Raw genomic sequence first — 21,808 nt, 5'->3', positions numbered from 1 at the left:
CCAGAAGTGTTCCATGTCTGTTATGTTTGGTAGATTGTCTATTTTAATGTGTGTGTGTTATCTATTGTCTGGTAAAATTTCTTTTGGTTTGTGTTGAATGTTTGGTTTTATTTCCTTCTATTTTCACTTTTTTTGTATCTTCTAAGTCGTTTGGCTAATGCTTGTAATTTCTGCTTCTTTTCATCTAATTGCTCTATCACTTCTTGTTGTGAGATTTTACCTAACCTTACTTGTCTTAAGATTTCGTTTTCCTCTGATTGTTTAATTGATGTGTGTTGGTCTTTGCAAACAATTTTGTTTTTTCTGATAACTGTTCAGTACACAACACACTTTTGGACAGTCTACCTGCAAATATTCGTCCCATTGATATTTACAATTTTTTTCATAAGAGAGAAATGTGCAATTTCATAGTGAAGGAAACAAACCGTTACTCTGAACAATAGATTATTAGACATTATTACCACCATCAGGACTGATTTATGAATTGATATCAGCATTGATGATTTGAGGAAATTTATGGAACTTATGTTGTGGATGGAGCTTGATTATAACCCAAGAATGGAGGTTTATTGGAGCCGGAATCTGCTTTACAAAAACCAGGTGTCTTCTATTATGTCTCGAAACATGTTTGATTCATTTCTCTGTTGCATGTATTTTTTACAACAACAAAAACAAAGATGAACTTCACAAGGTTTTCAAAATTAACAAGCTTGTGAATCATCTGAACACAAAACTCCATGAAGCTTTCACTTCAGGTAAAACTGTTTGAAATTATACAAAATGTCTGAAGATGGATGTACTTGGAATGTTGCAGTGTATCATGGAAAACAAGTTAATGCTATGGATGTAACAACAACTGTTTTGGAGTTAATGAAATCAATTTTTAATTCTGAAAAGACACTCTTTGTAGATGACTTCTACACTTTTATGAACTTGTCATATGTTCTTCTAGAAAAACAAACTCATCTGGTGGGAACACTCCATGAAAAAGAAAGAGAAATCCATAAACTATTATCACAAAAGCATTGAAGGAGGGGGAAATGATGGTTGTCGGGCTGTGGTGTAATAAGAGGGACATCTCTTTTTTGAGAACCAAACACGAACCTGAGCTTGTGGCAGCGAGAACAAGAAGAGATGAAGTGAAGAAACCAAATGCAACTGTGGATTACAATGCATCCAAACCCTTCATTGATCGTTCAGATCAAAAGAAAACCTATCACTCACACTTGAGGAAATGAGTGAAGTGGAACTGCAAAGAAGCCTTTGAATTACTATTCAATACTACTGTTGTAAATGCACATACTTTGTGTGTTCAAATTACAAAACAAAAATAGATGTCACTGCTTTTCGCAAGGCTACTGCAAATGAGTTACTCGGGGCTGCGACACCAATGAATGGGGAATCACAAATTGGTTGACACTGCAGTGAGGCGATGTTGTAACCTGTTACCAGAAACTCTCCAAAGCAAGCGAGCGAAAGCATGCTTTCAAACATAGCAAGGAAGTGTCATTGAAATGTTAAATTTGTCCTCAGCATTTCATGTACATGGACTTTTCTTCTTCTTCTTTTTTGCAATGTATAAATGTATAAAAATGTAAGTTTTTTATTTTGATAAAGCAATTACATAAAAGCTAGTTGGAATTTTTTATTTATCAATAATAATGTCTTCCTCAGATATATGAGTCTGCATCAAGAATTATGCACGTCTCCACATAAACCTTCTAGTTGCATCTTAAGTTTAAAACTGGCCACGTGCATCATGTCTGACCACACCATATTTATCATGATAAAAACCAATTTTTTTTTTTAACGGTATATACCAGCTTCAATTTTTTACAATAATATGAAGGAAAGAAGTCAAGGCCAAAATGAAAATTCACCAAAATGCTGCTGGCCATCAAAGTGTTAAAACAAAACTAATCAGCATATTCTACAATTAAATTAAGTCAATTGCTTACTTGAATTTTATACAATTTGAACTAACAGTCTATTCATTGGTAAAACAAAAATACTGAACATGGGGCTTAAAACTAAAAATTTAAAGAAGGTGCGCAAAAAGTAGTGGATTGAGAGAAGTCACTAGACCAACATCACAGTGCAAATTATCCCTGCGCACTGTAAGAAAGATTGCAACATGAAATGTGCGTAGGCTATTTCAGACAGGAAAACTTGCTATAGTAGAAAGAGAAATAGAACTGCATGGCCCGAATATTCTTCAGCTTAGTGAGACTCACTGGAGAGGAAGTGGCCATTTCATGACTCAAGGAAGGAACACTGTGTACTTTTCAGGGAGTAGTGGCCAAAGTAAGAACAGTGTTGCGATAGTTGTTCTCAGAAATCTGGCCAACTGTGTAGTAGGTTACGAATCAATTAATGACAGGATCATCTCTATCAAAATGAATGCTTCCCCGTGCAGACTCAACATAATTCAGATCCATGTTCCTACAGCTACAGCGTCAGATGAGGAGATGGAGAAGTTCTTTGACCAACTGGAGCAAGTCCTTAGTAAGATGCCTATCAAAAACGGACAATAATCCAAGTCGACTTCAATGTTAAAGTTGGAGATACTACCCAAGACTCGCATTTACAATCCGGCATTGGACTTTATGGTCTTTATGAGAGAAATGAACGAGGCAGGAATTTACTAGATTTCTGTGTGAGTTACGACATGTCCATCTGTAACACAATGTTCCAGCATCACCCAACACGACTGTACACTTGGATGTCACCTGGTGACAGATTTTGAAACCAAATTGACTTCATTCTAGTGCGAAGGCATTGGAAGACTTCAGTCTTAGAGTGCAAAACCTTTCCTGGAGCTGACTGTGGTAGTGATCACATTCTGCTATCAATGAAAATGCGCATGAAGCTTAAATCTACCAAGAAGAATGAAGAAAGACAGCTAAAACTCACAAACAAGGAATCTATTTAAAAATTTGGTGAACATGTAAGACCAAAACTTCACAAGATCAGTTTTGATAAGGAAACACCAGCAGTACAAATATGGGACAGAATGAAGAATGTTGTTTCCTCGTCACTTCCAACTTCAGAACAATTGCAGAGTGCAAAACATCCCTGGATATCGCAGTACGCACTATAGTTAATTGAAGAGAGAAGCCATCTGAAGAAAACTGGTAACCACACTGTCCAGGATCAAGATAAGATACAAGAAGCTGTGCAGAGTAATACAACACAATTGTAGAAACGATAACGCATATTTCATTGATCGCATCTGTAATGAAACAGAACAGCATCATAATTGCAATCAGGTATGTGGTCTCTTCAAGAAAATCAGCAGCATCACCAATGAATTTAATCCTTGTATGTGGGTGGTAGATGACGAGAAGGGTAACTTTGTCAGAAACAAGGAAGATGTAGTTGCAATGTGGAAACAGTACTGTGAAAAGCTGTACTCTGGAATTAACAACAGTAGACAATCAAGCAGATGAGCACCTTCCATGAAAGCTACAATTTTACACAGTGAAACAGAGAATGCGATTCAACATCTCAAGAGTTATTAAGCCCCTGGTATATACGGAATATCTGGAGAAATGATCAAAGAAATGGGACAGAAAGGCACTGACGAGCTGCATTCGTTGTGTAAAAGAATATGGGAAACTGGGGAGCGGCCAGATGACTGGCCAAAGTCTCTCATCATCCCCATACACAAGAAATCAAGAAATGGTCTATCAGGAAATGCTCCAAATACTGAACTATTGCCCTCATATCTCACGCAAGTAAAATTTTGCTCTACACCCTGCGCCAACATTTGAAGCCATACATCCAGCCTCACATACCCACAGAAGAAGCAGGTTTTGTTGAATGGAAAGGAGCTCATGAACAGATCCTCAACATAAGACAAATAACAGAAAAACATGAGAGTTCCGTGTTCCTGTTTTCATCTGCTTCCTTGACTATAGGAAAGCTTTTGACTGTGTTGTCTGGGAAAAGTTGTGGCAGGTGCTTGCATTGATCAAAAGTCTATACAATAATCACTTTGCAGTTGTAAAGACAAGTGCGGCACATTTGATTCCTTGAGAGTTTCAAAAGCTGTGAGACAGGGTTGTGTCCTATCCCCACAACTGTACAACATCTATGCAGAACATGTCATCAGGAAAGCTCTTGATGGTTGGACCAAAGCATCTCAATTGGTGGGAGAACTATCAACAACCTCCATTTTTCTGATGACACTGTGCTTTTTGCCAACAGCGAAGATGAACTTGCTGAGCTACTAACAGGAATAAAGGACATTAGTCTAGCATATGGATTAGACATCAACCTCAGCACGTCCAAACTCATGATAATTGATCAAGAAGAATAGATCCAGCTCACAGGTTGATTAAAGGAACTGGAATTCATGCATTCCTTCAGCTATCTAGGGTCAACCATCTGCAGCATGGGAAGTTGTGAAGATGAAACAAGAAGAAGGATCGCACTAGGGCGAATGGCTATGAAGAAGCTCACCACGATCTGGCAAAGCAGAGCAATAACAAATAGCACAAAGATCCGGCTAGTTGAAACACTTGTGTTTTCTCTCTTCTTTTATGGTTGCGAAACAAGGACACTGAAGGCCAGAGACACACAGCACATTGATGCATTTGAGCTTTAGTGTTGGGATGCTACGTATAAAATGGACCAAAAGAAAAACAAATGTGTCCATTATTAACAACTCGATATCTCCAGACGCCTTTCTGTTCGAGTCACCGGAAAAATCCCCCAGTTCTCTGGCCAACTTGTAAGAGATGGAAAAAATAAACTTCCAACAAAAGATCAAGGGCATGAGACCAAGAGGAAGAGCAGCAAGCACATGGATAGATCAAATCCAGAAGATCTCCGGTCTACCTCTTCAGCAGGCACTACGAGAAGCTGGCAACCGTCGGGGATGAAGACGCTTGGTTTATAGGGTCACAACGTTCAGCAATGAGCACAATGACTTATGACGATGATGATGACGATGATGATGATGACGAATAAAATGATTTCATTTCTTCAATGGATTACAAAACTGCACACTTACAGCATTTCACTTCTTACTAGGTTCCATATGTTGTTGTTGTTGTTGTTGTTGTTGTTGTTGTTGTGGTCTTCAGTCCAGATACTGGTTTGATGCAGCTCTCCATGCTACCCTATCCTGTGCAAGCTTCTTCATCTGCCAGTACCTACTGGAACTTACATCCTTCTCAATCTGTTTAGTGTATTCCTCTCTTGGTCTCCCTCTATGATTTTTACCCTCCATGCTGCCCTCCAATACTAAATTGGTGATCCCTTGATGCCTCAGAATATGTCCTACCAACCGATCCCTTCTTCTAGTCAAGTTGTGCCACAAATTTCTCTTCTCTCCAATTCTATTCAATACCTCCTCATTAGTTATGCGATCTACCCATCTAATCTTCAGCATTCTTCTGTAGCACCACATTTCGAAAGCTTCTATTCTCTTCTTGTCCAAACTATTTATCGTCCATGTTTCACTTCCATACATGGCTACACTCCATACAAATACTTTCAGATACGACTTCCTGACACTTAAATCTGTACTCGATGTTAAAAAATTTCTCTTTTTCAGAAACGCATTTCTTGCCATTGCCAGTCTACATTTTACATCCCCTCTACTTCGACCATCATCAGTTATTTTGCTCCCCAAATAGCAAAACTCCTTTACTACCTTAAGTGTATCATTTCCTAATCTAATTCCCTCAGCATCACCCGACTTAATTACACTACATTCCATTATCCTCGTTTTGCTTTTGTTGATGTTCATCTTATATCCTCGTTTCAAGACACTGCCCATTCCGCTCAGCTGCTCTTCCAGGTCCTGTGCTGTCTCTGACAGAATTACAATGCCATCAGCAAACCTCAAAGTTTTTATTTTTTCTCCATGCATTTTAATTCCTACTCCGAATTTTTCTTTTGTTTCCTTTACTGCTTGCTCAATATACAGAATGAATAACATCAGGGACAGGCTACAACCCTGTCTCACTCCCTTCCCAACCACTGCTTCTCTTTCATGGCCCTCGACTCCTATAACTGCCATCTGGTTTCTGTACAAATCGTAAATAGCCTTTCACTCCCTGTATTTTACCCCCGCCACAGTCAGAATTTGAAAGAGAGTATTCCAGTCAACATTGTCAAAAGCTTTCTCTAAGTCTACAAATGCTAGAAACGTAGGTTTGCCTTTCCTTAATCTATTTTCTAAGATAAGTCATAGGGTCAGTATTGCCTCACGTGTTCGAACAATTGTACAGAATCCAAACTGATCTTTCCCGAGGTCCGATTCTACCAGTTTTTCCATTTGTCTGTAAAGAATTCGTGTTAGTATTTTGCAGCCGTGGCTTATTAAACTGATAGTTCGGTAATTTTCACATCTGTCAATACCTGCTTTCTTTGGGATTGAAATTATTCTATTCCTCTTGAAGTGTGAGGGTATTTCAGCTGTCTCATACATCTTGCTCACTAGATGGTAGAGTTTCGTTAGGCCTGGCTCTCCCAAGGCTGTCATTAATTCTAATGGGATGTTGTCTACTCCCGGGGCCTTTTTTCGACTCAGGTCTTTCAGTGCTCTGTCAAACTCTTCACACAATATCATATCTCCTATTTCATCTTCATCTACATTCTCTTCCATTTCTATAATATTGTCCTCAAGAACATCGCCCTTGTATAGACCCTCTATCTACTCTTTCCATCTTTCTGCTTTCCCTTCTTTGCTTAAGACTGGATTTCCATCTGAGCTCTTGATATTCATGCAAGTCGTTCTCTTTTCTCCAAAGGTCTCTTTAATTTTCCTGTAGGCAGTATCTATCTTACCCCTAGTGAGATAAGCCTCTACATCCTTACATTTGTCCTCTAGCCATCCCTGCTTAGCCATTTTGCACTTCCTGTCGATCTCATTTTTGAGACATTTGTATTCTTTTTAGCCTGCTTCATTTACTGCATTTTTCTATTTTATCCTTTCATCAATTAAATTCAGTATCTCTTCTGTTACACAAGGATTTCTATTACCCCTGGTCTTTTTACCTACTTGATATTCTGCTACCTTCACTATTACATCTCTCAAAGCTACCCATTCTTCTTCTTTCTTTCCCCCATTCTTGTCAATTGTTCCCTTATGCTCTCCCTGAAACTCTGTACAACCTCTGGTTGATTGATACAAAATTGAAACAAAAAATCAGTTCAAAACACTCCTTTGATTTATGGTTTTACTTGTAAATGAACTATCAAAAAAATACCAAGTTCCACTAAACAAATCTGATAAAAAGTTGTTCAATATAGGAGCGATAATTGCTTTATACTAATACCATGGTGCCTTTTTCCCAAGGGCATGCAGCTTTACTGTATGGTTAAATGATGATGGCGTCCTCTTGGGTAAAATATTCCGGAGGTAAAATAGTCCCCCATTCGGATCTCCGGGCGGGGACTACTCAAGAGGACGTCATTATCAGGAAAAAGAAAACTGGTGTTCTACGGATTGGAGCGTGAAATGTCAGATCCCTTAACCGGGCAGGTAGATTAGAAAATTTAAAAAGGGAAATGGATTGGTTAAAGTTAGATACAGTAGGAATTAGTGAAGTTCGGTGGCAGGAGGAACAAGACTTTTGGTCAGGTTAATACAGGATTATAAATACAAAATCAAATAGGGGTAATGAAGGAGTGGGTTTAATAATGAATAAAAAAATAGGGAGTGCAGGTAAGCTACTACAAACAGCATACTGAATGCATTATTGTGGCCAAGATAGACACGAAGCCCACGCCTACTACAGTAGTACAAGTTTATATGCCACCTAGCTTTGCAGATGATGAAGAAATTGATGAAATGTATGATGAGATAAAAGAAATTATTCAGGTAGTGAAGGGAGACGAAAATTTAATATTCATGGGTGACTGGAATTCGAGAGTAGGAAAAGGGAGAGAAGGAAACATAGTAGGTGAATATGGATTGGGGCTAAGAAATGAAAGAGGAGAGTTTTGCACAGAGCATAACTTAATCATAGCTAACACTCGGTTCAAGAATCATGACAGAAGGTTGTGTACATGGAAGAATCCTGAAGATACTAGAAGGTATCAGATAGATTATATAATGGTAAGACAGAGATTTAGGAACCAGGTTTTAAATTGTAAGACATTTCCAGGGGCAGATGTGAACTCTGATCACAATCTATTGGTTATGAAATGTAGATTAAATCTGAAGAAACTGCAAAAAGGTGGGAATTTAAGGAGATGGGACCTGGACAAACTGACTAAACCAGAGGTTGTACAGAGTTTCAGGGAGAGCATAAGCGAACAATTGACAAGAATGGGAGAAAGAAGTACAGTAGAAGAAGAATGGGTAGCTTTGAGGGTTGAAGTAGTGAAGGCAGCAGAGGATCAAGTAGGTAAAAAGATGAGGGCTAGTAGAAATCCTTGGGTAAGAGAAGAAATATTGAATAATTGATGAAAGGAGAAAATATAAAAATGCAGTAAATGAAGCAGGCAAAAAGGAATACAAACATCTCAAAAATGAGATTGACAGGAAGTGCAAAATGGCTAAGGAGGGATGGCTAGAGGACAAATTTAAGGATGTAGAGGCTTATCTCACTAGGGGGTAAGATAGATACTGCCTACAGGAAAATTAAAGAGACATTTGGAGAAAAGAGAACCACTTGTATGAATATCAAGAGCTCAGATGGAAATCCAGTCATAAGCAAAGAAGGGAAACAAGAAAGGTGGAAGGAGTAGATAGAGGGTCTATACACGGGCGATGTACTTGAGGACAATATTATGGAAATGGAAGAGGATGTAGATGAAGATGAAATGGGAGATACGATATGCATGAAGAGTTTGACAGAGCACTGAAAGACCTGAGTTGAAACAAGGCCCCGGGAGTAAACAACATTCCATTAGAACTACTGACAGCCTTGGGAGATTCAGTCCTGACAAAACTCTACCATCTGGTGAGCAAGATGTATGAGACAGGTGAAATACCTTCAGACTTCAAGAAGAATATAATAATTCCAATCCCAAAGAAAGCAGGTGTTGACAGATGTGAAAATTACTGAACTATCAGTTTAATAAGTCACAGCTGCAAAATACTAACACGAATTCTTTACAGACAAATGGAAAAACTGGTAAAATCGGACCTCGGGGAAGATCAGTTTGGATTCCGTAGAAATCTTGGAACACGTGAGGCAATACTAACCCTATAACTTATCTTAGAAAATAGATTAAGGAAAGGCAAACCTACATTTCTAGCATTTGTAGACTTAGAGAAAGCTTTTGACAATGTTGACTGGAATACTGTCTTGCAAATTCTTAAGGTGGCAGGGGTAAAATACAGGGAGCAAAAGGCTATTTACAATTTGTACAGAAACCAGATGGCAGTTATATGAGTCAAGGCGCATGAAAGGGAAGCAGTGGTTGGGAAGGGAGTGAGACAAGGTTGTAGCCTCTTCCCGATGTTATTCAATCTGTATATTGAGCAAGCAGTAAAGGAAACAAAAGAAAAATTCAGAGTAGGAATTAAAATCCATGGAGAAGAAATATAAACTTTGAGGTTTGCCGATGACATTGTAATTCTATCAGAGACAGCAAAGGACTTGAAAGAGCAGTTGAACAGAATGGACAGTGTCTTGAAAGGAGGATATAAGATGAACATCAACAAAAGCAAAACAAGGATAATTGAATGTAGTCGAATTAAATCGGGTGATGCTGAGGGAATTAGATTAGGAAATGAGACACTTAAAGTAGTGAAGGAGTTTTGCTATTTGGGGAGCAAAATAACTGATGATGGTCGAAGTAGAGAAGATATAAAATGTAGACTGGCAATGGCAAGGAAAGCGTTTCTGAAGAAGAGAAATTTGTTAACATCGAGTATAGATTTAAGTGACAGGAAGTCATTTCTGAATGTATTTGTATGGAGTGCAGCCATGTATGGAAGTGAAACATGGACGATAAATAGTTTGGACAAGAAGAGAATAGGAGCTTTTGAAATGTGGTGCTACAGAAGAATGCTAAGGATTAGATGGGTAGATCACATAACTAATGAGGAGGTATTGAATAGAATTGGAGAGAAGAGAAATTTGTGGCACAACTTGACTAGAAGAAGGGATCGGTTGGTAGGAGATATTCTGAGGCATCAAGGGATCACCAATTTAGTATTGGAGGGCAGCGTGGAGAGTAAAAATCGTAGAGGGAGACCAAGAGATGAATACACTAAGCAGATTCAGAAGGATGTAGGTTGCAGTAAGTACTGGGAGATGAAGAAGCTTGCACAGGATAGAGTAGCATGGAGAGCTGCGTCAAACCAGTCTCAGGACTGAAGACAACAACAACGACAACAACAACAACAACAATGACAACAACAACAACAACAACAACAACAACATGGTGCCTTATACTGGCATAGGAATACTAATCAAGGAAGTTGTATTATCCAACTCAGAAGGAAACAACAGAGAACACCTCCTCTCAGTAAAATCGCTGATCACTTAATGATTGTACAGACAGCGATTGCATGACCGGAGGCAGACTGCTTATTTCAGCTTGTTCACAGCCTACATGCATAGAAAACTACCAACTTTCTCAGTGTTCAGCCTGCATACAAAGTCTCAAGTCTGTGGAAATTGAATGTACATTTGGCTTAATCTGTTTGGACCTAAGCTGTTACATCAATACTTTTTCAAGCCTTATTTAAATTTGTTATTATAGGTCCTATATTCAATATTTTTGTTTAAGCAATTAACAGGCTAATAGCTGAAATTGTATAAAATGAAAGTAAGCAATCAATGTATTTAATTATATAATATACTGATTGGTTTTGTTTTGATAAGATGACATTTTGATTGATTTTGTTTTAAAAAAGTGATATTTGATATTTCTGATACTTTTAGTTACCTTTCTGTATATTTTAATTAAATTCCTACTTGTTAAAGATAGGTTTGGTTAAAATGGGGCTATTAGTGAAAAAAAAAAAAAAGTCAGGAATAATTTATTTTTAACAATGAACCCATCATCATCCCATATTTTGCTTTGTAATTTACAACAGTACTATGTATTTATGGAAATATGAAATTTTCAGATTATGTACTTCATAGAAAAAAAAAAAATCACAATTTCAGTTTTTATTTCGGAAAAAAAGAGAGAGAGATCTTGATTAGAACCTATGTTGTGTTGTATATCACTGGAAAGAAGACATAAAATAATGCAAAATATGATACCTTTTCCATAGCTCTAGCTCTATTGGGAGGCTGGTAGAGCAATTTTTGGCTAGTTTTTGAAAATTTTACATAGCCATATTGACATAAAAAATTGAAATTAGATATTTTTCTTAGTCTCAACACCCACTACGAGTACACAAAATTTTAGCAAAATTTAAAATGGGGAGGTAAAATCTTTATTTAACGAGTGTTGGTTTGACATGGAATGTGACAAGAGTCCGAAATATCAAGAAGTCCAGTGGCAACAAAGATATTTCAGAGATAGAGATTGTGGTGTAACATAGCACTTTTAGTAAAGTGATGTGTTACTCAACATCTACCTGGCTGAAGAATGATGACTGGTTCAGTGAAAGCATTTGTTATTAGTTAGTTTGTTTAACAAGTTGGGAAGTTGGGAATTATTGGTCTGCATACAGAGAGCAATGCTAGCTACAATGCAACAGTATTTGGTATCTTTGCTGTACATAACATGGTGTCCCTGGAGGAATGGTCAGCATTCAGGGATTTGACAGGAATGATCATCTGAAGCAAAAAAGTCTAGTAAAAGTTATGAATTTTAGAGCCCATGTTTAATTGACAATTTTTTCTCCTTTGGTCCATACTATCTCCTTAGAAACACGGAAAACAAAGAGCTTGTAGTAGAAGAGATTTGTTTCACAGTGTCAAAGATGAAGAAGTGCCTGTAACTCTTAAGGTATCCGTCTTAGAGACCATGTTTACTCGACTGTTTTGCTTCAAATGATTGTTCTTGTCGTATCTCTGAATATTGATGATTCCTCCTGGGACACCCTGTATAGTGACACAAATAAATAGGATTCTGAAGCTATTTATCTTATGTTGCCTAAATGAAAAAACTATCTGGATAATAACTATAAAACATTCTGGAAAATAACTTGCATACAAAGCGAATCATGACAATCTGCAACTATGTAATTAATCATATACACAGAAGAAACATGATGTTTGAGGTGCATTAGCCCATTGTCACATAAAATGAGGAATATCAGGAAAACTTTTCCATTAAGGAAACAAAGAAAAGACAAAGTGGTACTGGAATTTGAAATCTAGAGGACAATACGAATGAGTGTGACAGACAACACTCATAAAAATAGGATATGCGACATGTGTGACAGGGAATGAAATTGGTCTGCCTAATCATATTCAAGAGCTTTGTAAAACATATCGTACAAAGAGAAAGAATGAAATCACAAACCTGTACTGTTGTGTAGATATTTTCTGTTTTGAGTTCAAGCAATGTCTTTAGGAAACTTTTGTGATCTACACAACGTAGGAGTGTGTAAATGGCTGGGACATTCTTATAGCATAAGTTCACAAGCACTCCAAGTGAAAGAGTACCAACTGTATTTTTCTCATTTATTATCCATGACGATAGTATTGACACTAGTTTTGTTAAATGTGCTTCTTGCCATGGGATTACTGCTCCATAAGTCACATCCTGTAAAATATAGACATTTCAAATTATTACTGCATAGCCTTGGTACATAATACCATGTTGACACAATCACATTACCTTATACATAGCATTTTATCAATGGACAATATATGCAGTAACAAGAAATACTACAGAGAACTAGTGTGTGTTTAATTTTTCTTGGGTCAAATGCTGCAGTTTGCAAACAACTTAAGGTTTTGATTTAAATTCACAGTCTAGCTAAAATGATCATTTCAGCTGTCATTCAATTATTACCCTTGTACCAAACCATAGGGATGCGTTAGATAAGGGCTGATAACGGAATATTAGTACCTTACGCCATTAAAATGCTAGTGTAATTAAACTACGCTAATTATAGCTGTTGCTGTGTTATTATTAGAAATCATGTCTACATCTACATAACTACTCTGCAATTCACACTTAAGTGCTTGGCAGAGGGTTTATCAAACCACCTTCAGACTATTTTTCTATCCTCCCACACTCTAAAGCGCGCAGCAAAAATGAACACTTAAATCTTTCTGCATGAGCTCCAATTTCTCTTATTTTATTATAATGATCATCTCTCTATATATAGGTTGGGCGTCAACAAAATATTGTTGATTGAAATTTCGTGAAAAGATCTAGCTACAATGAAAATGTCTGTTTCAATGATTATCATCCCCAACTCGCACATCATTTCCATGACACATTCTTCCCTGTTGCGTGATAATACAAAACAAGCTGTCATTCTCTGAACTTTTCTGATGTCCTCAGTCAATCGCATCTTGTAAGGATTCCACATTGGACAGGAATACTCCAGAACAGGATGGAGATATATAATAAAGGTAACCTCTTTAGTAGCTCTGTTCCATCTCATAAGTGTTCTGGCAATAAAACCCAGTTCCCCACGACATTTTTCTATGTGTCTGTTCCAGTTTAAGCTGGTTGTAATTATAATCCCTATGTATTTACTTGAAATGACAGCCTTTAGATTTGTATGATTTTCTGGGGAACAGAAATTTAACCAATTCCTTTTAGCACTCATGCGGATGAAGTCACATTTTTTACTGTTTGGAGTCAAATGCAACTTTCTGCACCACACAGACATATTGTCTAAATCATTTTGCAATGGGCCTTGATCTTCTGATGACTTCCTAGATGGTAAATGACAGCATCATCTGCGAATAGTCTAAGATGGCTGTTGTGTGTGGGTGTTTGCAGCTCATGGGTGCTCAACATAGAGGTTACCTGTAGCCTTACCTATATTAAGAGAAAGAAATTTGGGTAAAATGACAAATTGCTAGCACACAGTGAGGACGAAACTTATAAAATGGCATTAACTCACTCACTCCCACCTCACTTGCATTAACCCACACAATCACTGTATCTTCAAGGCCTTAATACAATGGAGAAGGGTGATAGGGGCTATACATCGGAGTAAAAGTAGCAAAGAGCTGAAAGAGGCAGAGGGAGCTGTGACTGGCTGACACCTTACAAAAAATGTGGATGAGCCAGTCACCCTGTTAACACATTAAGACCATCTACCTAAATTTTGAGGAAATAGGTTGGGCAGATAACAAATCCTTTAAACTCTCACCATATCATGTCACTTAAAATAGAGTGCAAGAATGTCACTGTCCTCTGGATCCAAAATAAAGCACAATCTAGTAAAATGTGGCGCATAGTGATCTGAACACCACACATTGGCGGGTTGTCACGCAGGAGCATGAAGCCGTGCATCATAGGGCTGTGTCCTATGCAAAGACGAGTAGAGGACCTCATCCCACTGACGTGGCTGGAAGGAGGTACGCCACAGCCAGGTTGTGGGCTTTACTAGATAGATCTTATTGTCTGTCACTTCCAGCTACTCATCCTCCCATTGACGCAAGGCTCTGTACTTAAATAGCGAGGCTATAGCACGCAGGGGGTTGGTGCACTGAAATAACTGAGGATCACGACATGCCTCCTTGGCTGCCAAATCTGCCCTTTCATTCTCCATCATACCCATGTAACCTGGTAACCAGAAGAAAGGTGCCTCTTTCCACAGCCACTGTAGTTGAAGAAGGGCATGCTGGATATTTCAGACTACTTTATCTGGTGAGTACATACATTGTAGAGAGTGGAGAACACTCAAGAAAATCAGAAAAGACAAGGAATTTAGCACTCCAAGAACGTCTCAAGTGCTCCAGTGCCAGTAAGACTGCATATAACTACGAATCGAAGACAGTAAAGTCTCGAAGTTGGTTGGCTGGTTTGTTTGGGAGAGGGGATCAAACAACCAGGTCATCAGTCAAAGTCTCGAGACAGTCAGGCCTTGAGGACAGGACCCGAGAAAAAAACAGAGCAACCAACGGATTCCCTCCCTCCATTTAGAGCCATCCGTAAAGACAGCTACATTGTTGTGGTGCTCATTTAAAATGTCAGAAAATATTGGATTAAAATCAGAAGCAGAAGTGTAATCTCTTCTGTACTGCATCAAATTGAAAATTTCTCTGGGCCTCTGCAGGAACCATGGTGACAGGCAGTTGAAACCCTGGATTTGGGGTTGTACATGCTCCACATCAAATACCTCCAGCACATGCTGGACGCAGATTCCAAACTGCATTGTTGCTCATGAAAGATTGGAGGAAAGGCATTCCAGAGGCAGACAAGCAGCAGTATGTTATGCAGGGGAAGTTGGAGCTACCACCATATGACGAGTGATGGTCAGCATAGAAAATGAGTAAACTGAGTATGGGACTAGTCCCGTAAACACCTGTGGCTAGGCTACTCACAGGGTAGATAGTGTCAATAATCTGAAGGTAAGAAGGCCATGCTGACCCATACGCAGTGCATTCCAGTCTAGCCTCGAATGCAAGAAAGCCCTCTAAAACTGGAACAGATGCACCCTGTCTGCTACTCAAGACCTGTGGCTAGGGCACTTTATGATATTCAGTGCCTTCTGGGATCTGACTCGTGTTCCCTCTCAGGTGAGGTAACCATTACAGTTTGGACACCAAAATCATCCACAAATAAGGCACACTGTAAAGGACGCCTTACCGTAGACGTGGTACTGTTTATGGCTACAGAACGAAGAGTAACATTTAAAACATTGCCCTGAAGAACACCATTCTCCTCTTCAAAACAATCTGATAGCATGTTACCAAGCCAAAACTTAGAAAAGCTCTTGAACAGGAAGGACTGTGTGAAATCGGGAGCTGGTCACGAAAGCCCCATTGATGGAGTTGCACACGAATATTGTGTCTCTAAGTAGTGTCATAAGCTCTACTGATATCAAATAATATACGGAGACAGTGATGTTTACATAGGGGAGCCTGCTGAATAGCTGCCTCTAGTAAGTTCAGACTCTCAACAGTGGACCGAAATCTCCAGAATCAACACAGAGTGCCTAATGAGTTGTCTGGTCTCTAATAACCAGATCAGGCGATGGTTGGCCACGGACTCCTGTGTCTTCCCTACACAGCGCATTAAGGCTCTGGTAGCCGCTGAGACACGTGCAGCCCTTTCCTGGTTTGAGGAGTGGTATCAGAATTCTCTCTCCACTTGTGGGACAGTCATGTAAGGTTTCCTTTGAATCTGCTGGCAAATGTCAGTGCATACAGTACCAGGTTTGGTCATGACTGCGTGCAGTATCATGAGCCACAGGCAGTGCCAATTCAAGCTCCTACATGGAGAAAGAGTACTTTTAAGACTCAGAATTGTGGTATCTGAAGCCCAACTTCCCCTCTCTGCAGCTGCACGGCAGCAGGGAAACACCGAATCCTGGCTGGCATTGGCTGTAGTTGCTGCAAAATGCTCTACCATCATCTGTGAGATGTCTCTGGGCGTTGTTTGGAGACACTACCATTTCAATATTGCTACTATTGGTAAGTGACTGTGTTTACTGGAGATCCTCCAGATGGCTTCCCATACTTTTGTAGAACAAGTGGAATGATTGATAGAGTCCAAGAATGCTCAATGACCTTTTCTTGCTCTCCTTAATGCGGTGTCAAGCCTTGGTTCTTGAGACTCTAAAGATTTTGGAGTTGTCTCCCGTCAGATGACATTTAAACTGTTGGAGGGCCAAACATCTCTCCCAGATTGCTGAACGGCACTCATCTTTCCAATAAGGTACAGTTCGCCTACCACAATGGCGTGAGGACTTCGGGATCGACAGGTCAGTGACAGGAAGGACCACACATGTGATGTGGTCCACCCATTCCTGGACACTGTTGTGGTGTTCAAACACAGCCATCTGGTTGAACAGCAGCCAGGTAACTCTACTGATCAATTATTTTGGTAGCTTCTGCTCAAGCAATGCTCCATTTTCATGATGAAAAGTGGTCACTGGAATAATAGACATCAATTGCTTCCCACTGTGCTGAGTCTGCAAAGGCTAGAGAGCAGAAAGAGAGGTCAATGGCTGAGGATGACCCAGTAGGAGCCAAGAAACAAGTGGGACTGCCCGTGTTGAGGACCCACGGCTCCTAAGACATCTTGAGGCTCTCCAACACTTGACCCCTGGAACAAGCACAGTTTGAGCCCCATAATACATTATGGGCATTGAAAAAGTCAGCAGGAGAAACAGGCACGGGGGTTGTGCAATAAGGCCTACAAGAGCCTCAAAGTCTATCGCATCCTGCAGAGGTAAATACAGGGGATAAACAGTGATCTTTTGACTCACATAAAACAAAAGGACAGGAGTTGTGGCTGTGTGATGTGTTTCAGTTCCTCTACAAGAGTCCCAAACCTATTTATGGACCACTCTAGTATGGGAGCCATTTATCACAGCAGTTGCACTTTCACTCTGTCTTTCCACTGGGTTGGGGAGCCCACAATGGGTGGAAGGTCAGCCTTGAAGCAAGATGGTTGCCCTGGGATGACTTTGAATTCCATTGGTTCGCTCTGAAGCAGAAGCAGCAGAACTGTCATGTTGAATGACATCAACAGGGTCAGATGGTCTTCTGCCTGTTTTCGCCTGTGGTGGAAGCTTCCCATTTGCTTTCTTGGCCTGGACAGGCTTTGAGAGAATTACTGCAGCTGCAGCAGAAGCAGTGTTGCATTTTTTACAAGACTCTGCCTTTGGATGTACTGGGACCTCACAATGCTGGCACCTGTCTTTCTCTGTTATCAGGTGAGGAGGAGGAGGAGGGGGGGGGGGGTGGGGGGGGGACTATGGGCTCTGAAACAATTACAGCTTGACGAACACATGTACTAACGCTGACACTGGCAACCTCCATTTGCATGGAATAGGCTTCTTAAGGGCCGAAGCAATAGATGTAGTGAATGTGGGAGGCTGCATGGTCTTAGAGATGTTATTGTCCTCATCAAACGGGATGTGTTTCAATGTTTTAACTTCCTGTACCCTCCTTTCTTCAAGGAAGACATTGCAATCTCTACTTCAGACAGGGTGATCCCCAGCACAATTTACACACTTCAGAGGCAAAGAGAAACCAATTCAGTCACAGCGGTCTTGCCACATTTGTCACAAGTGGCTTCAATCTTACACCCACCTAAGGTGATGTTCCCAAAGTGCTGGCATTTAAAACCGTGCTTGGGGTTGGTGAAAGAGCCATACACTTAAATGAAGGAAACTTGCGTTGATATGCTCTGAGAGTTTTGTGCTACTGAAGGTAGGGATGCAGGAGTCAGATTTTACTAGATCCCCAAGCACCCTCTTCAACATATTTTGCACATCAGCAACCCCTTATTGAGCCCACTCATCTTTCAAATCCTCCTTCAGAAAGTCTACCAGATTTAAACATGACACAACAACCACGATGTTGTGGAGCTCTGTCTCTATGGAATATTCTTCAAGGGATTTAGCTTTTCAGAGATTTGTACCTTGGGAACTAGCAGTTTCAACGAACAGTGTGCCATTACACAATTGTTTAACAGATTTCAGTGCACCTGTGATGACTTCCAAACCTTTTTGAACATAAAAAGTGAAAACTTTGTCAAAACTGCCCTCTTTCCATTTCACAATCAAAAACATTCTGGCCAGTACCAGGGGAAATAAGGTTCACCCAGACAGAGCCACTTCTGCCCGCGTAAGCGTTATACAACTGAGGCACAGCACGTTCCACAGTAGTTGTCCATTAATGACTGTTCCACCTCAACAGCCACGCAGCTCGTCAGCGTACAGCACACCTCGAGACTGAGATTTTTCTTTATAGAGGTTTACCATTCTTGCGATTTGGGCAGTTAAGTGAAGATCCCCATTCTCTGCAACACACAACATTCCATCACCATGCCCAACATTGGTCGCTCAAGCATGACCACAGCATACGGTGACAGGAATGGCTGTGTTTACCAGCCTCCCGCTCATGAACGCACAAACCCCAGCGTTTCCAAGCCCGTATACAGCAAACAAATGCTCAGCCCCAGAGGACAACAGATTGTCTCCTAAATCTTTTATATAGATTAATGACAATAATATGGAAAGGGCAGATTGCTATGCACCGTATAGTCTGTCCGCACGAGTGACCACCAACAAACTGTGGGCACGAAACAGCTGGACCAAACAATCGCTGAGCATATTGCCCAACACAACGTCCATCATTTCAATGACTGCTTCACAGCCTGTGCCATCTGGATCCTTTCCACTAAGCCAGTTTTTCTGAATTGCACAGCTGGGAAGTCTCTCTGCAATATATCCCGTATTTCCGTAACCCTCCTGGCCCCGAACGTCATTGCTAGTCACTGTCCTTCACCCACCTATCCTTCCCTTCACTCTTCACACTCAGCACTACACAGCCTCCTATTCCAACACACCCCACAGCCCACAGTCTTTTTATGTCGCTCCTTTTCTGCATCACCCCCCCCCCCCCCCTCCCCAGTTAGCCTTCCGATTGTACCTAGCTGCCCTACCCTCTCCTTGCCTTGTCCCTGTATGCTCCCGCAAGCAGCATTTTACTTTCTCCTCTCCCCCCTGCCTCCTTATGCCCACCGTCCAGACTGCTGTTTCCATCACATGCTGTAGCTCACAGTCTGGCCTCAAGAGCCAGAGAAAGTTGTCGTGTGTGTGAGTTGTGTTTGCATGAATGTGTACATGTATGTTGTCTAATTCACAAGAAGGTCTTTTGGCTGAAAGCTTACTTGCTTAGCAGTCTTCTTGTTGTGCCTGTCTGTGAATCAACATCCTCACTATATGGTGAGTAGCAATCTATCCTTTTCATACTACTGTAACTATTACATCTTGGATTTTCAGATGTTTTAGGAACAACAGAGTGCCTAAGACACTTCCTTGGAGAAAGCCAGATATCACTTCTGTTTTACTCTATGACCTTCCATCAGTTTCAGTGAGGAAATCATGAAACCAGTCACACAACCAAGATGATACTCCATGCACATCTGTAGCGAATGGCTCACTGTCTCTCTCTTGTACTTGTTATCACCACTTTTTGTACATCTTTTACAAGCAGCAGCAAAAAAAGAGACATGGGTAAATTTTCTAGAAATAACACCTTGCATATTTAATTTTAATGGACGGCACGAATCTGTCACCATATTCATCCTATTCCATAAAAGCAGGTGTAAAACTGCCAAACTGTGATATCATCTCTTGCATTTTTTACGTTACTTAAATCTGGCAGCAGTGGATAGTAGTAGTTCTTTGATCCAACATCATTTTGTTTCTGTGAGCAAATGTCACTGTTGTCATTAGTAGCATTCATCATCTATTTTCATAGTGTGAGTGCGATATTGTTTGTTTTAGAGTTTTAGTAGATTTTAACATACAATAATCAACAAATTCACACATCATGTGTAGACCAAACTAGGATGTAGTTGATAACTCACCCATTCCCTCATGAGCCATGTACTTTTGGCTATGTTTACAAACAACACAATATTTCCCTTTCTTTTGTGTACTATATCACATACTGTTTGAAACATACATACCTGCAACAGCTTCAGTACATTTACTTTCTTTTCACGAGTAAGATTGTTTCCCAAAATCTTGGCTAAAACAGGAACAAATTTAAAAGTATTTGTCAGGGCAGTTCTTGCCGATTTGTTCTTGCAAGCCTGTTGCAGAACTGTAACAGCTGACCATACTAGCGGACAACTAGGTTCCAAACTAGTCATCAATTCATGCAAACATGTATAAAACTCTACTGATATTCCATTGTTGGGCTCAAATACTGTGATATCAGTTGTGACACTCAGCACCTATAACAAGATGACAGATATAAGCAACATCTCTCTGTAAAAAAACTAGCCTTCCAACAGTTATGTTAAGGCATTTTCAAAACTGCAAAGTAACATGATAATTGCAGCAGCGACAGTGATACAGAAATTTCCAGTGCAATAACTACATTTTATGGTAAAGTTAAAACATAAAACTGGTACAAATGTCAACTAAAGCAATACAGCATTAAAAAATAGCAGCCAGTAACAAAATAACATCAATAACAATTTCAATAAATCACAAATTAGGCAACTTCTTGCTTTCCAAACCAAAAAGTATATCTGCAATATGCTACAGATTCCTAATACGAGCATTACTGATAAGACCATCTTCTAAAAGATGGAGCAAGAAACACATAAGAAGAGCGACTACTGTCAACTGCAAAAATAATAACTTAAGTAGAATGTCAACTTTTATGAATACCAGAGTGTAACAATTAAAACAATCAATTATTTACAAAATTATTTATTTGGATAGCTACAAAAATCCACTCACCAAGCGTTAGGAGGACACATGCATAAAAGACGGTTGCAATTGACAAGCTTTCGGAGCCAGTGGCTCCTCCTCCAGGTAGAAGGGTTAAAGGGAAAGGAAGAGGGGTGCAGGAAAAGGAGTAGAGGTCTAGGAAAAGGGGTAGATTTCAAGAAAGTCACCCAGAACCGCAGGTCCTGGAAGACTTACCGTATGTGATGAGAAGGGAAAACTGTTGGGGACTGCATCGGATGAGATTTGAAAACCTGAGAGCTTAAAGGTGGAAGACAAGGTAATATGCAGACAGAGATTACCACTTAAACATCATTCAGGAGTTAATAAGAGTTAAAAGCTAAGTGCATCATACGTAACAGAGGATGAATGGGCATAGGCAGAGGGGGTATACTGGCAACTCACAATATCCTGTTGCAGAGCATGCTCTACAACATGACATTCGTGACCTCAATGCCTGTTTCACCACATGCACCGTCTGGATTCTTTCCTCAGACACCAGTTTCTCAGAACTCCGCAGGTGGGAACCAGCACATG

General features: G+C 39.9%; 1 protein-coding gene across 1 annotated transcript in view; it reads right to left on the bottom strand.

Annotated features, from left to right (window-relative positions):
- Positions 1–21,808, bottom strand: part of LOC124711790 — a 170,201-nt gene that overhangs the window by 109,672 nt on the left and 38,721 nt on the right. Inside the window, exons 2-3 of the mRNA XM_047242009.1 lie at positions 20,500–20,769; positions 12,400–12,642 (exon numbers count right to left, since the gene is read on the bottom strand). Coding sequence (XP_047097965.1) covers positions 12,400–12,642; positions 20,500–20,769 — 513 coding nt within the window. The remainder of the gene's footprint in view (positions 1–12,399; positions 12,643–20,499; positions 20,770–21,808) is intronic.

This window comes from Schistocerca piceifrons, chromosome 8 (genome assembly GCF_021461385.2).
Source record: "Schistocerca piceifrons isolate TAMUIC-IGC-003096 chromosome 8, iqSchPice1.1, whole genome shotgun sequence".
Lineage (NCBI taxonomy): Eukaryota > Metazoa > Arthropoda > Insecta > Orthoptera > Acrididae > Schistocerca > Schistocerca piceifrons.
Note: the sequence above shows the minus strand (reverse complement) of the source record. Positions and strands in the feature narration are given on the sequence as shown.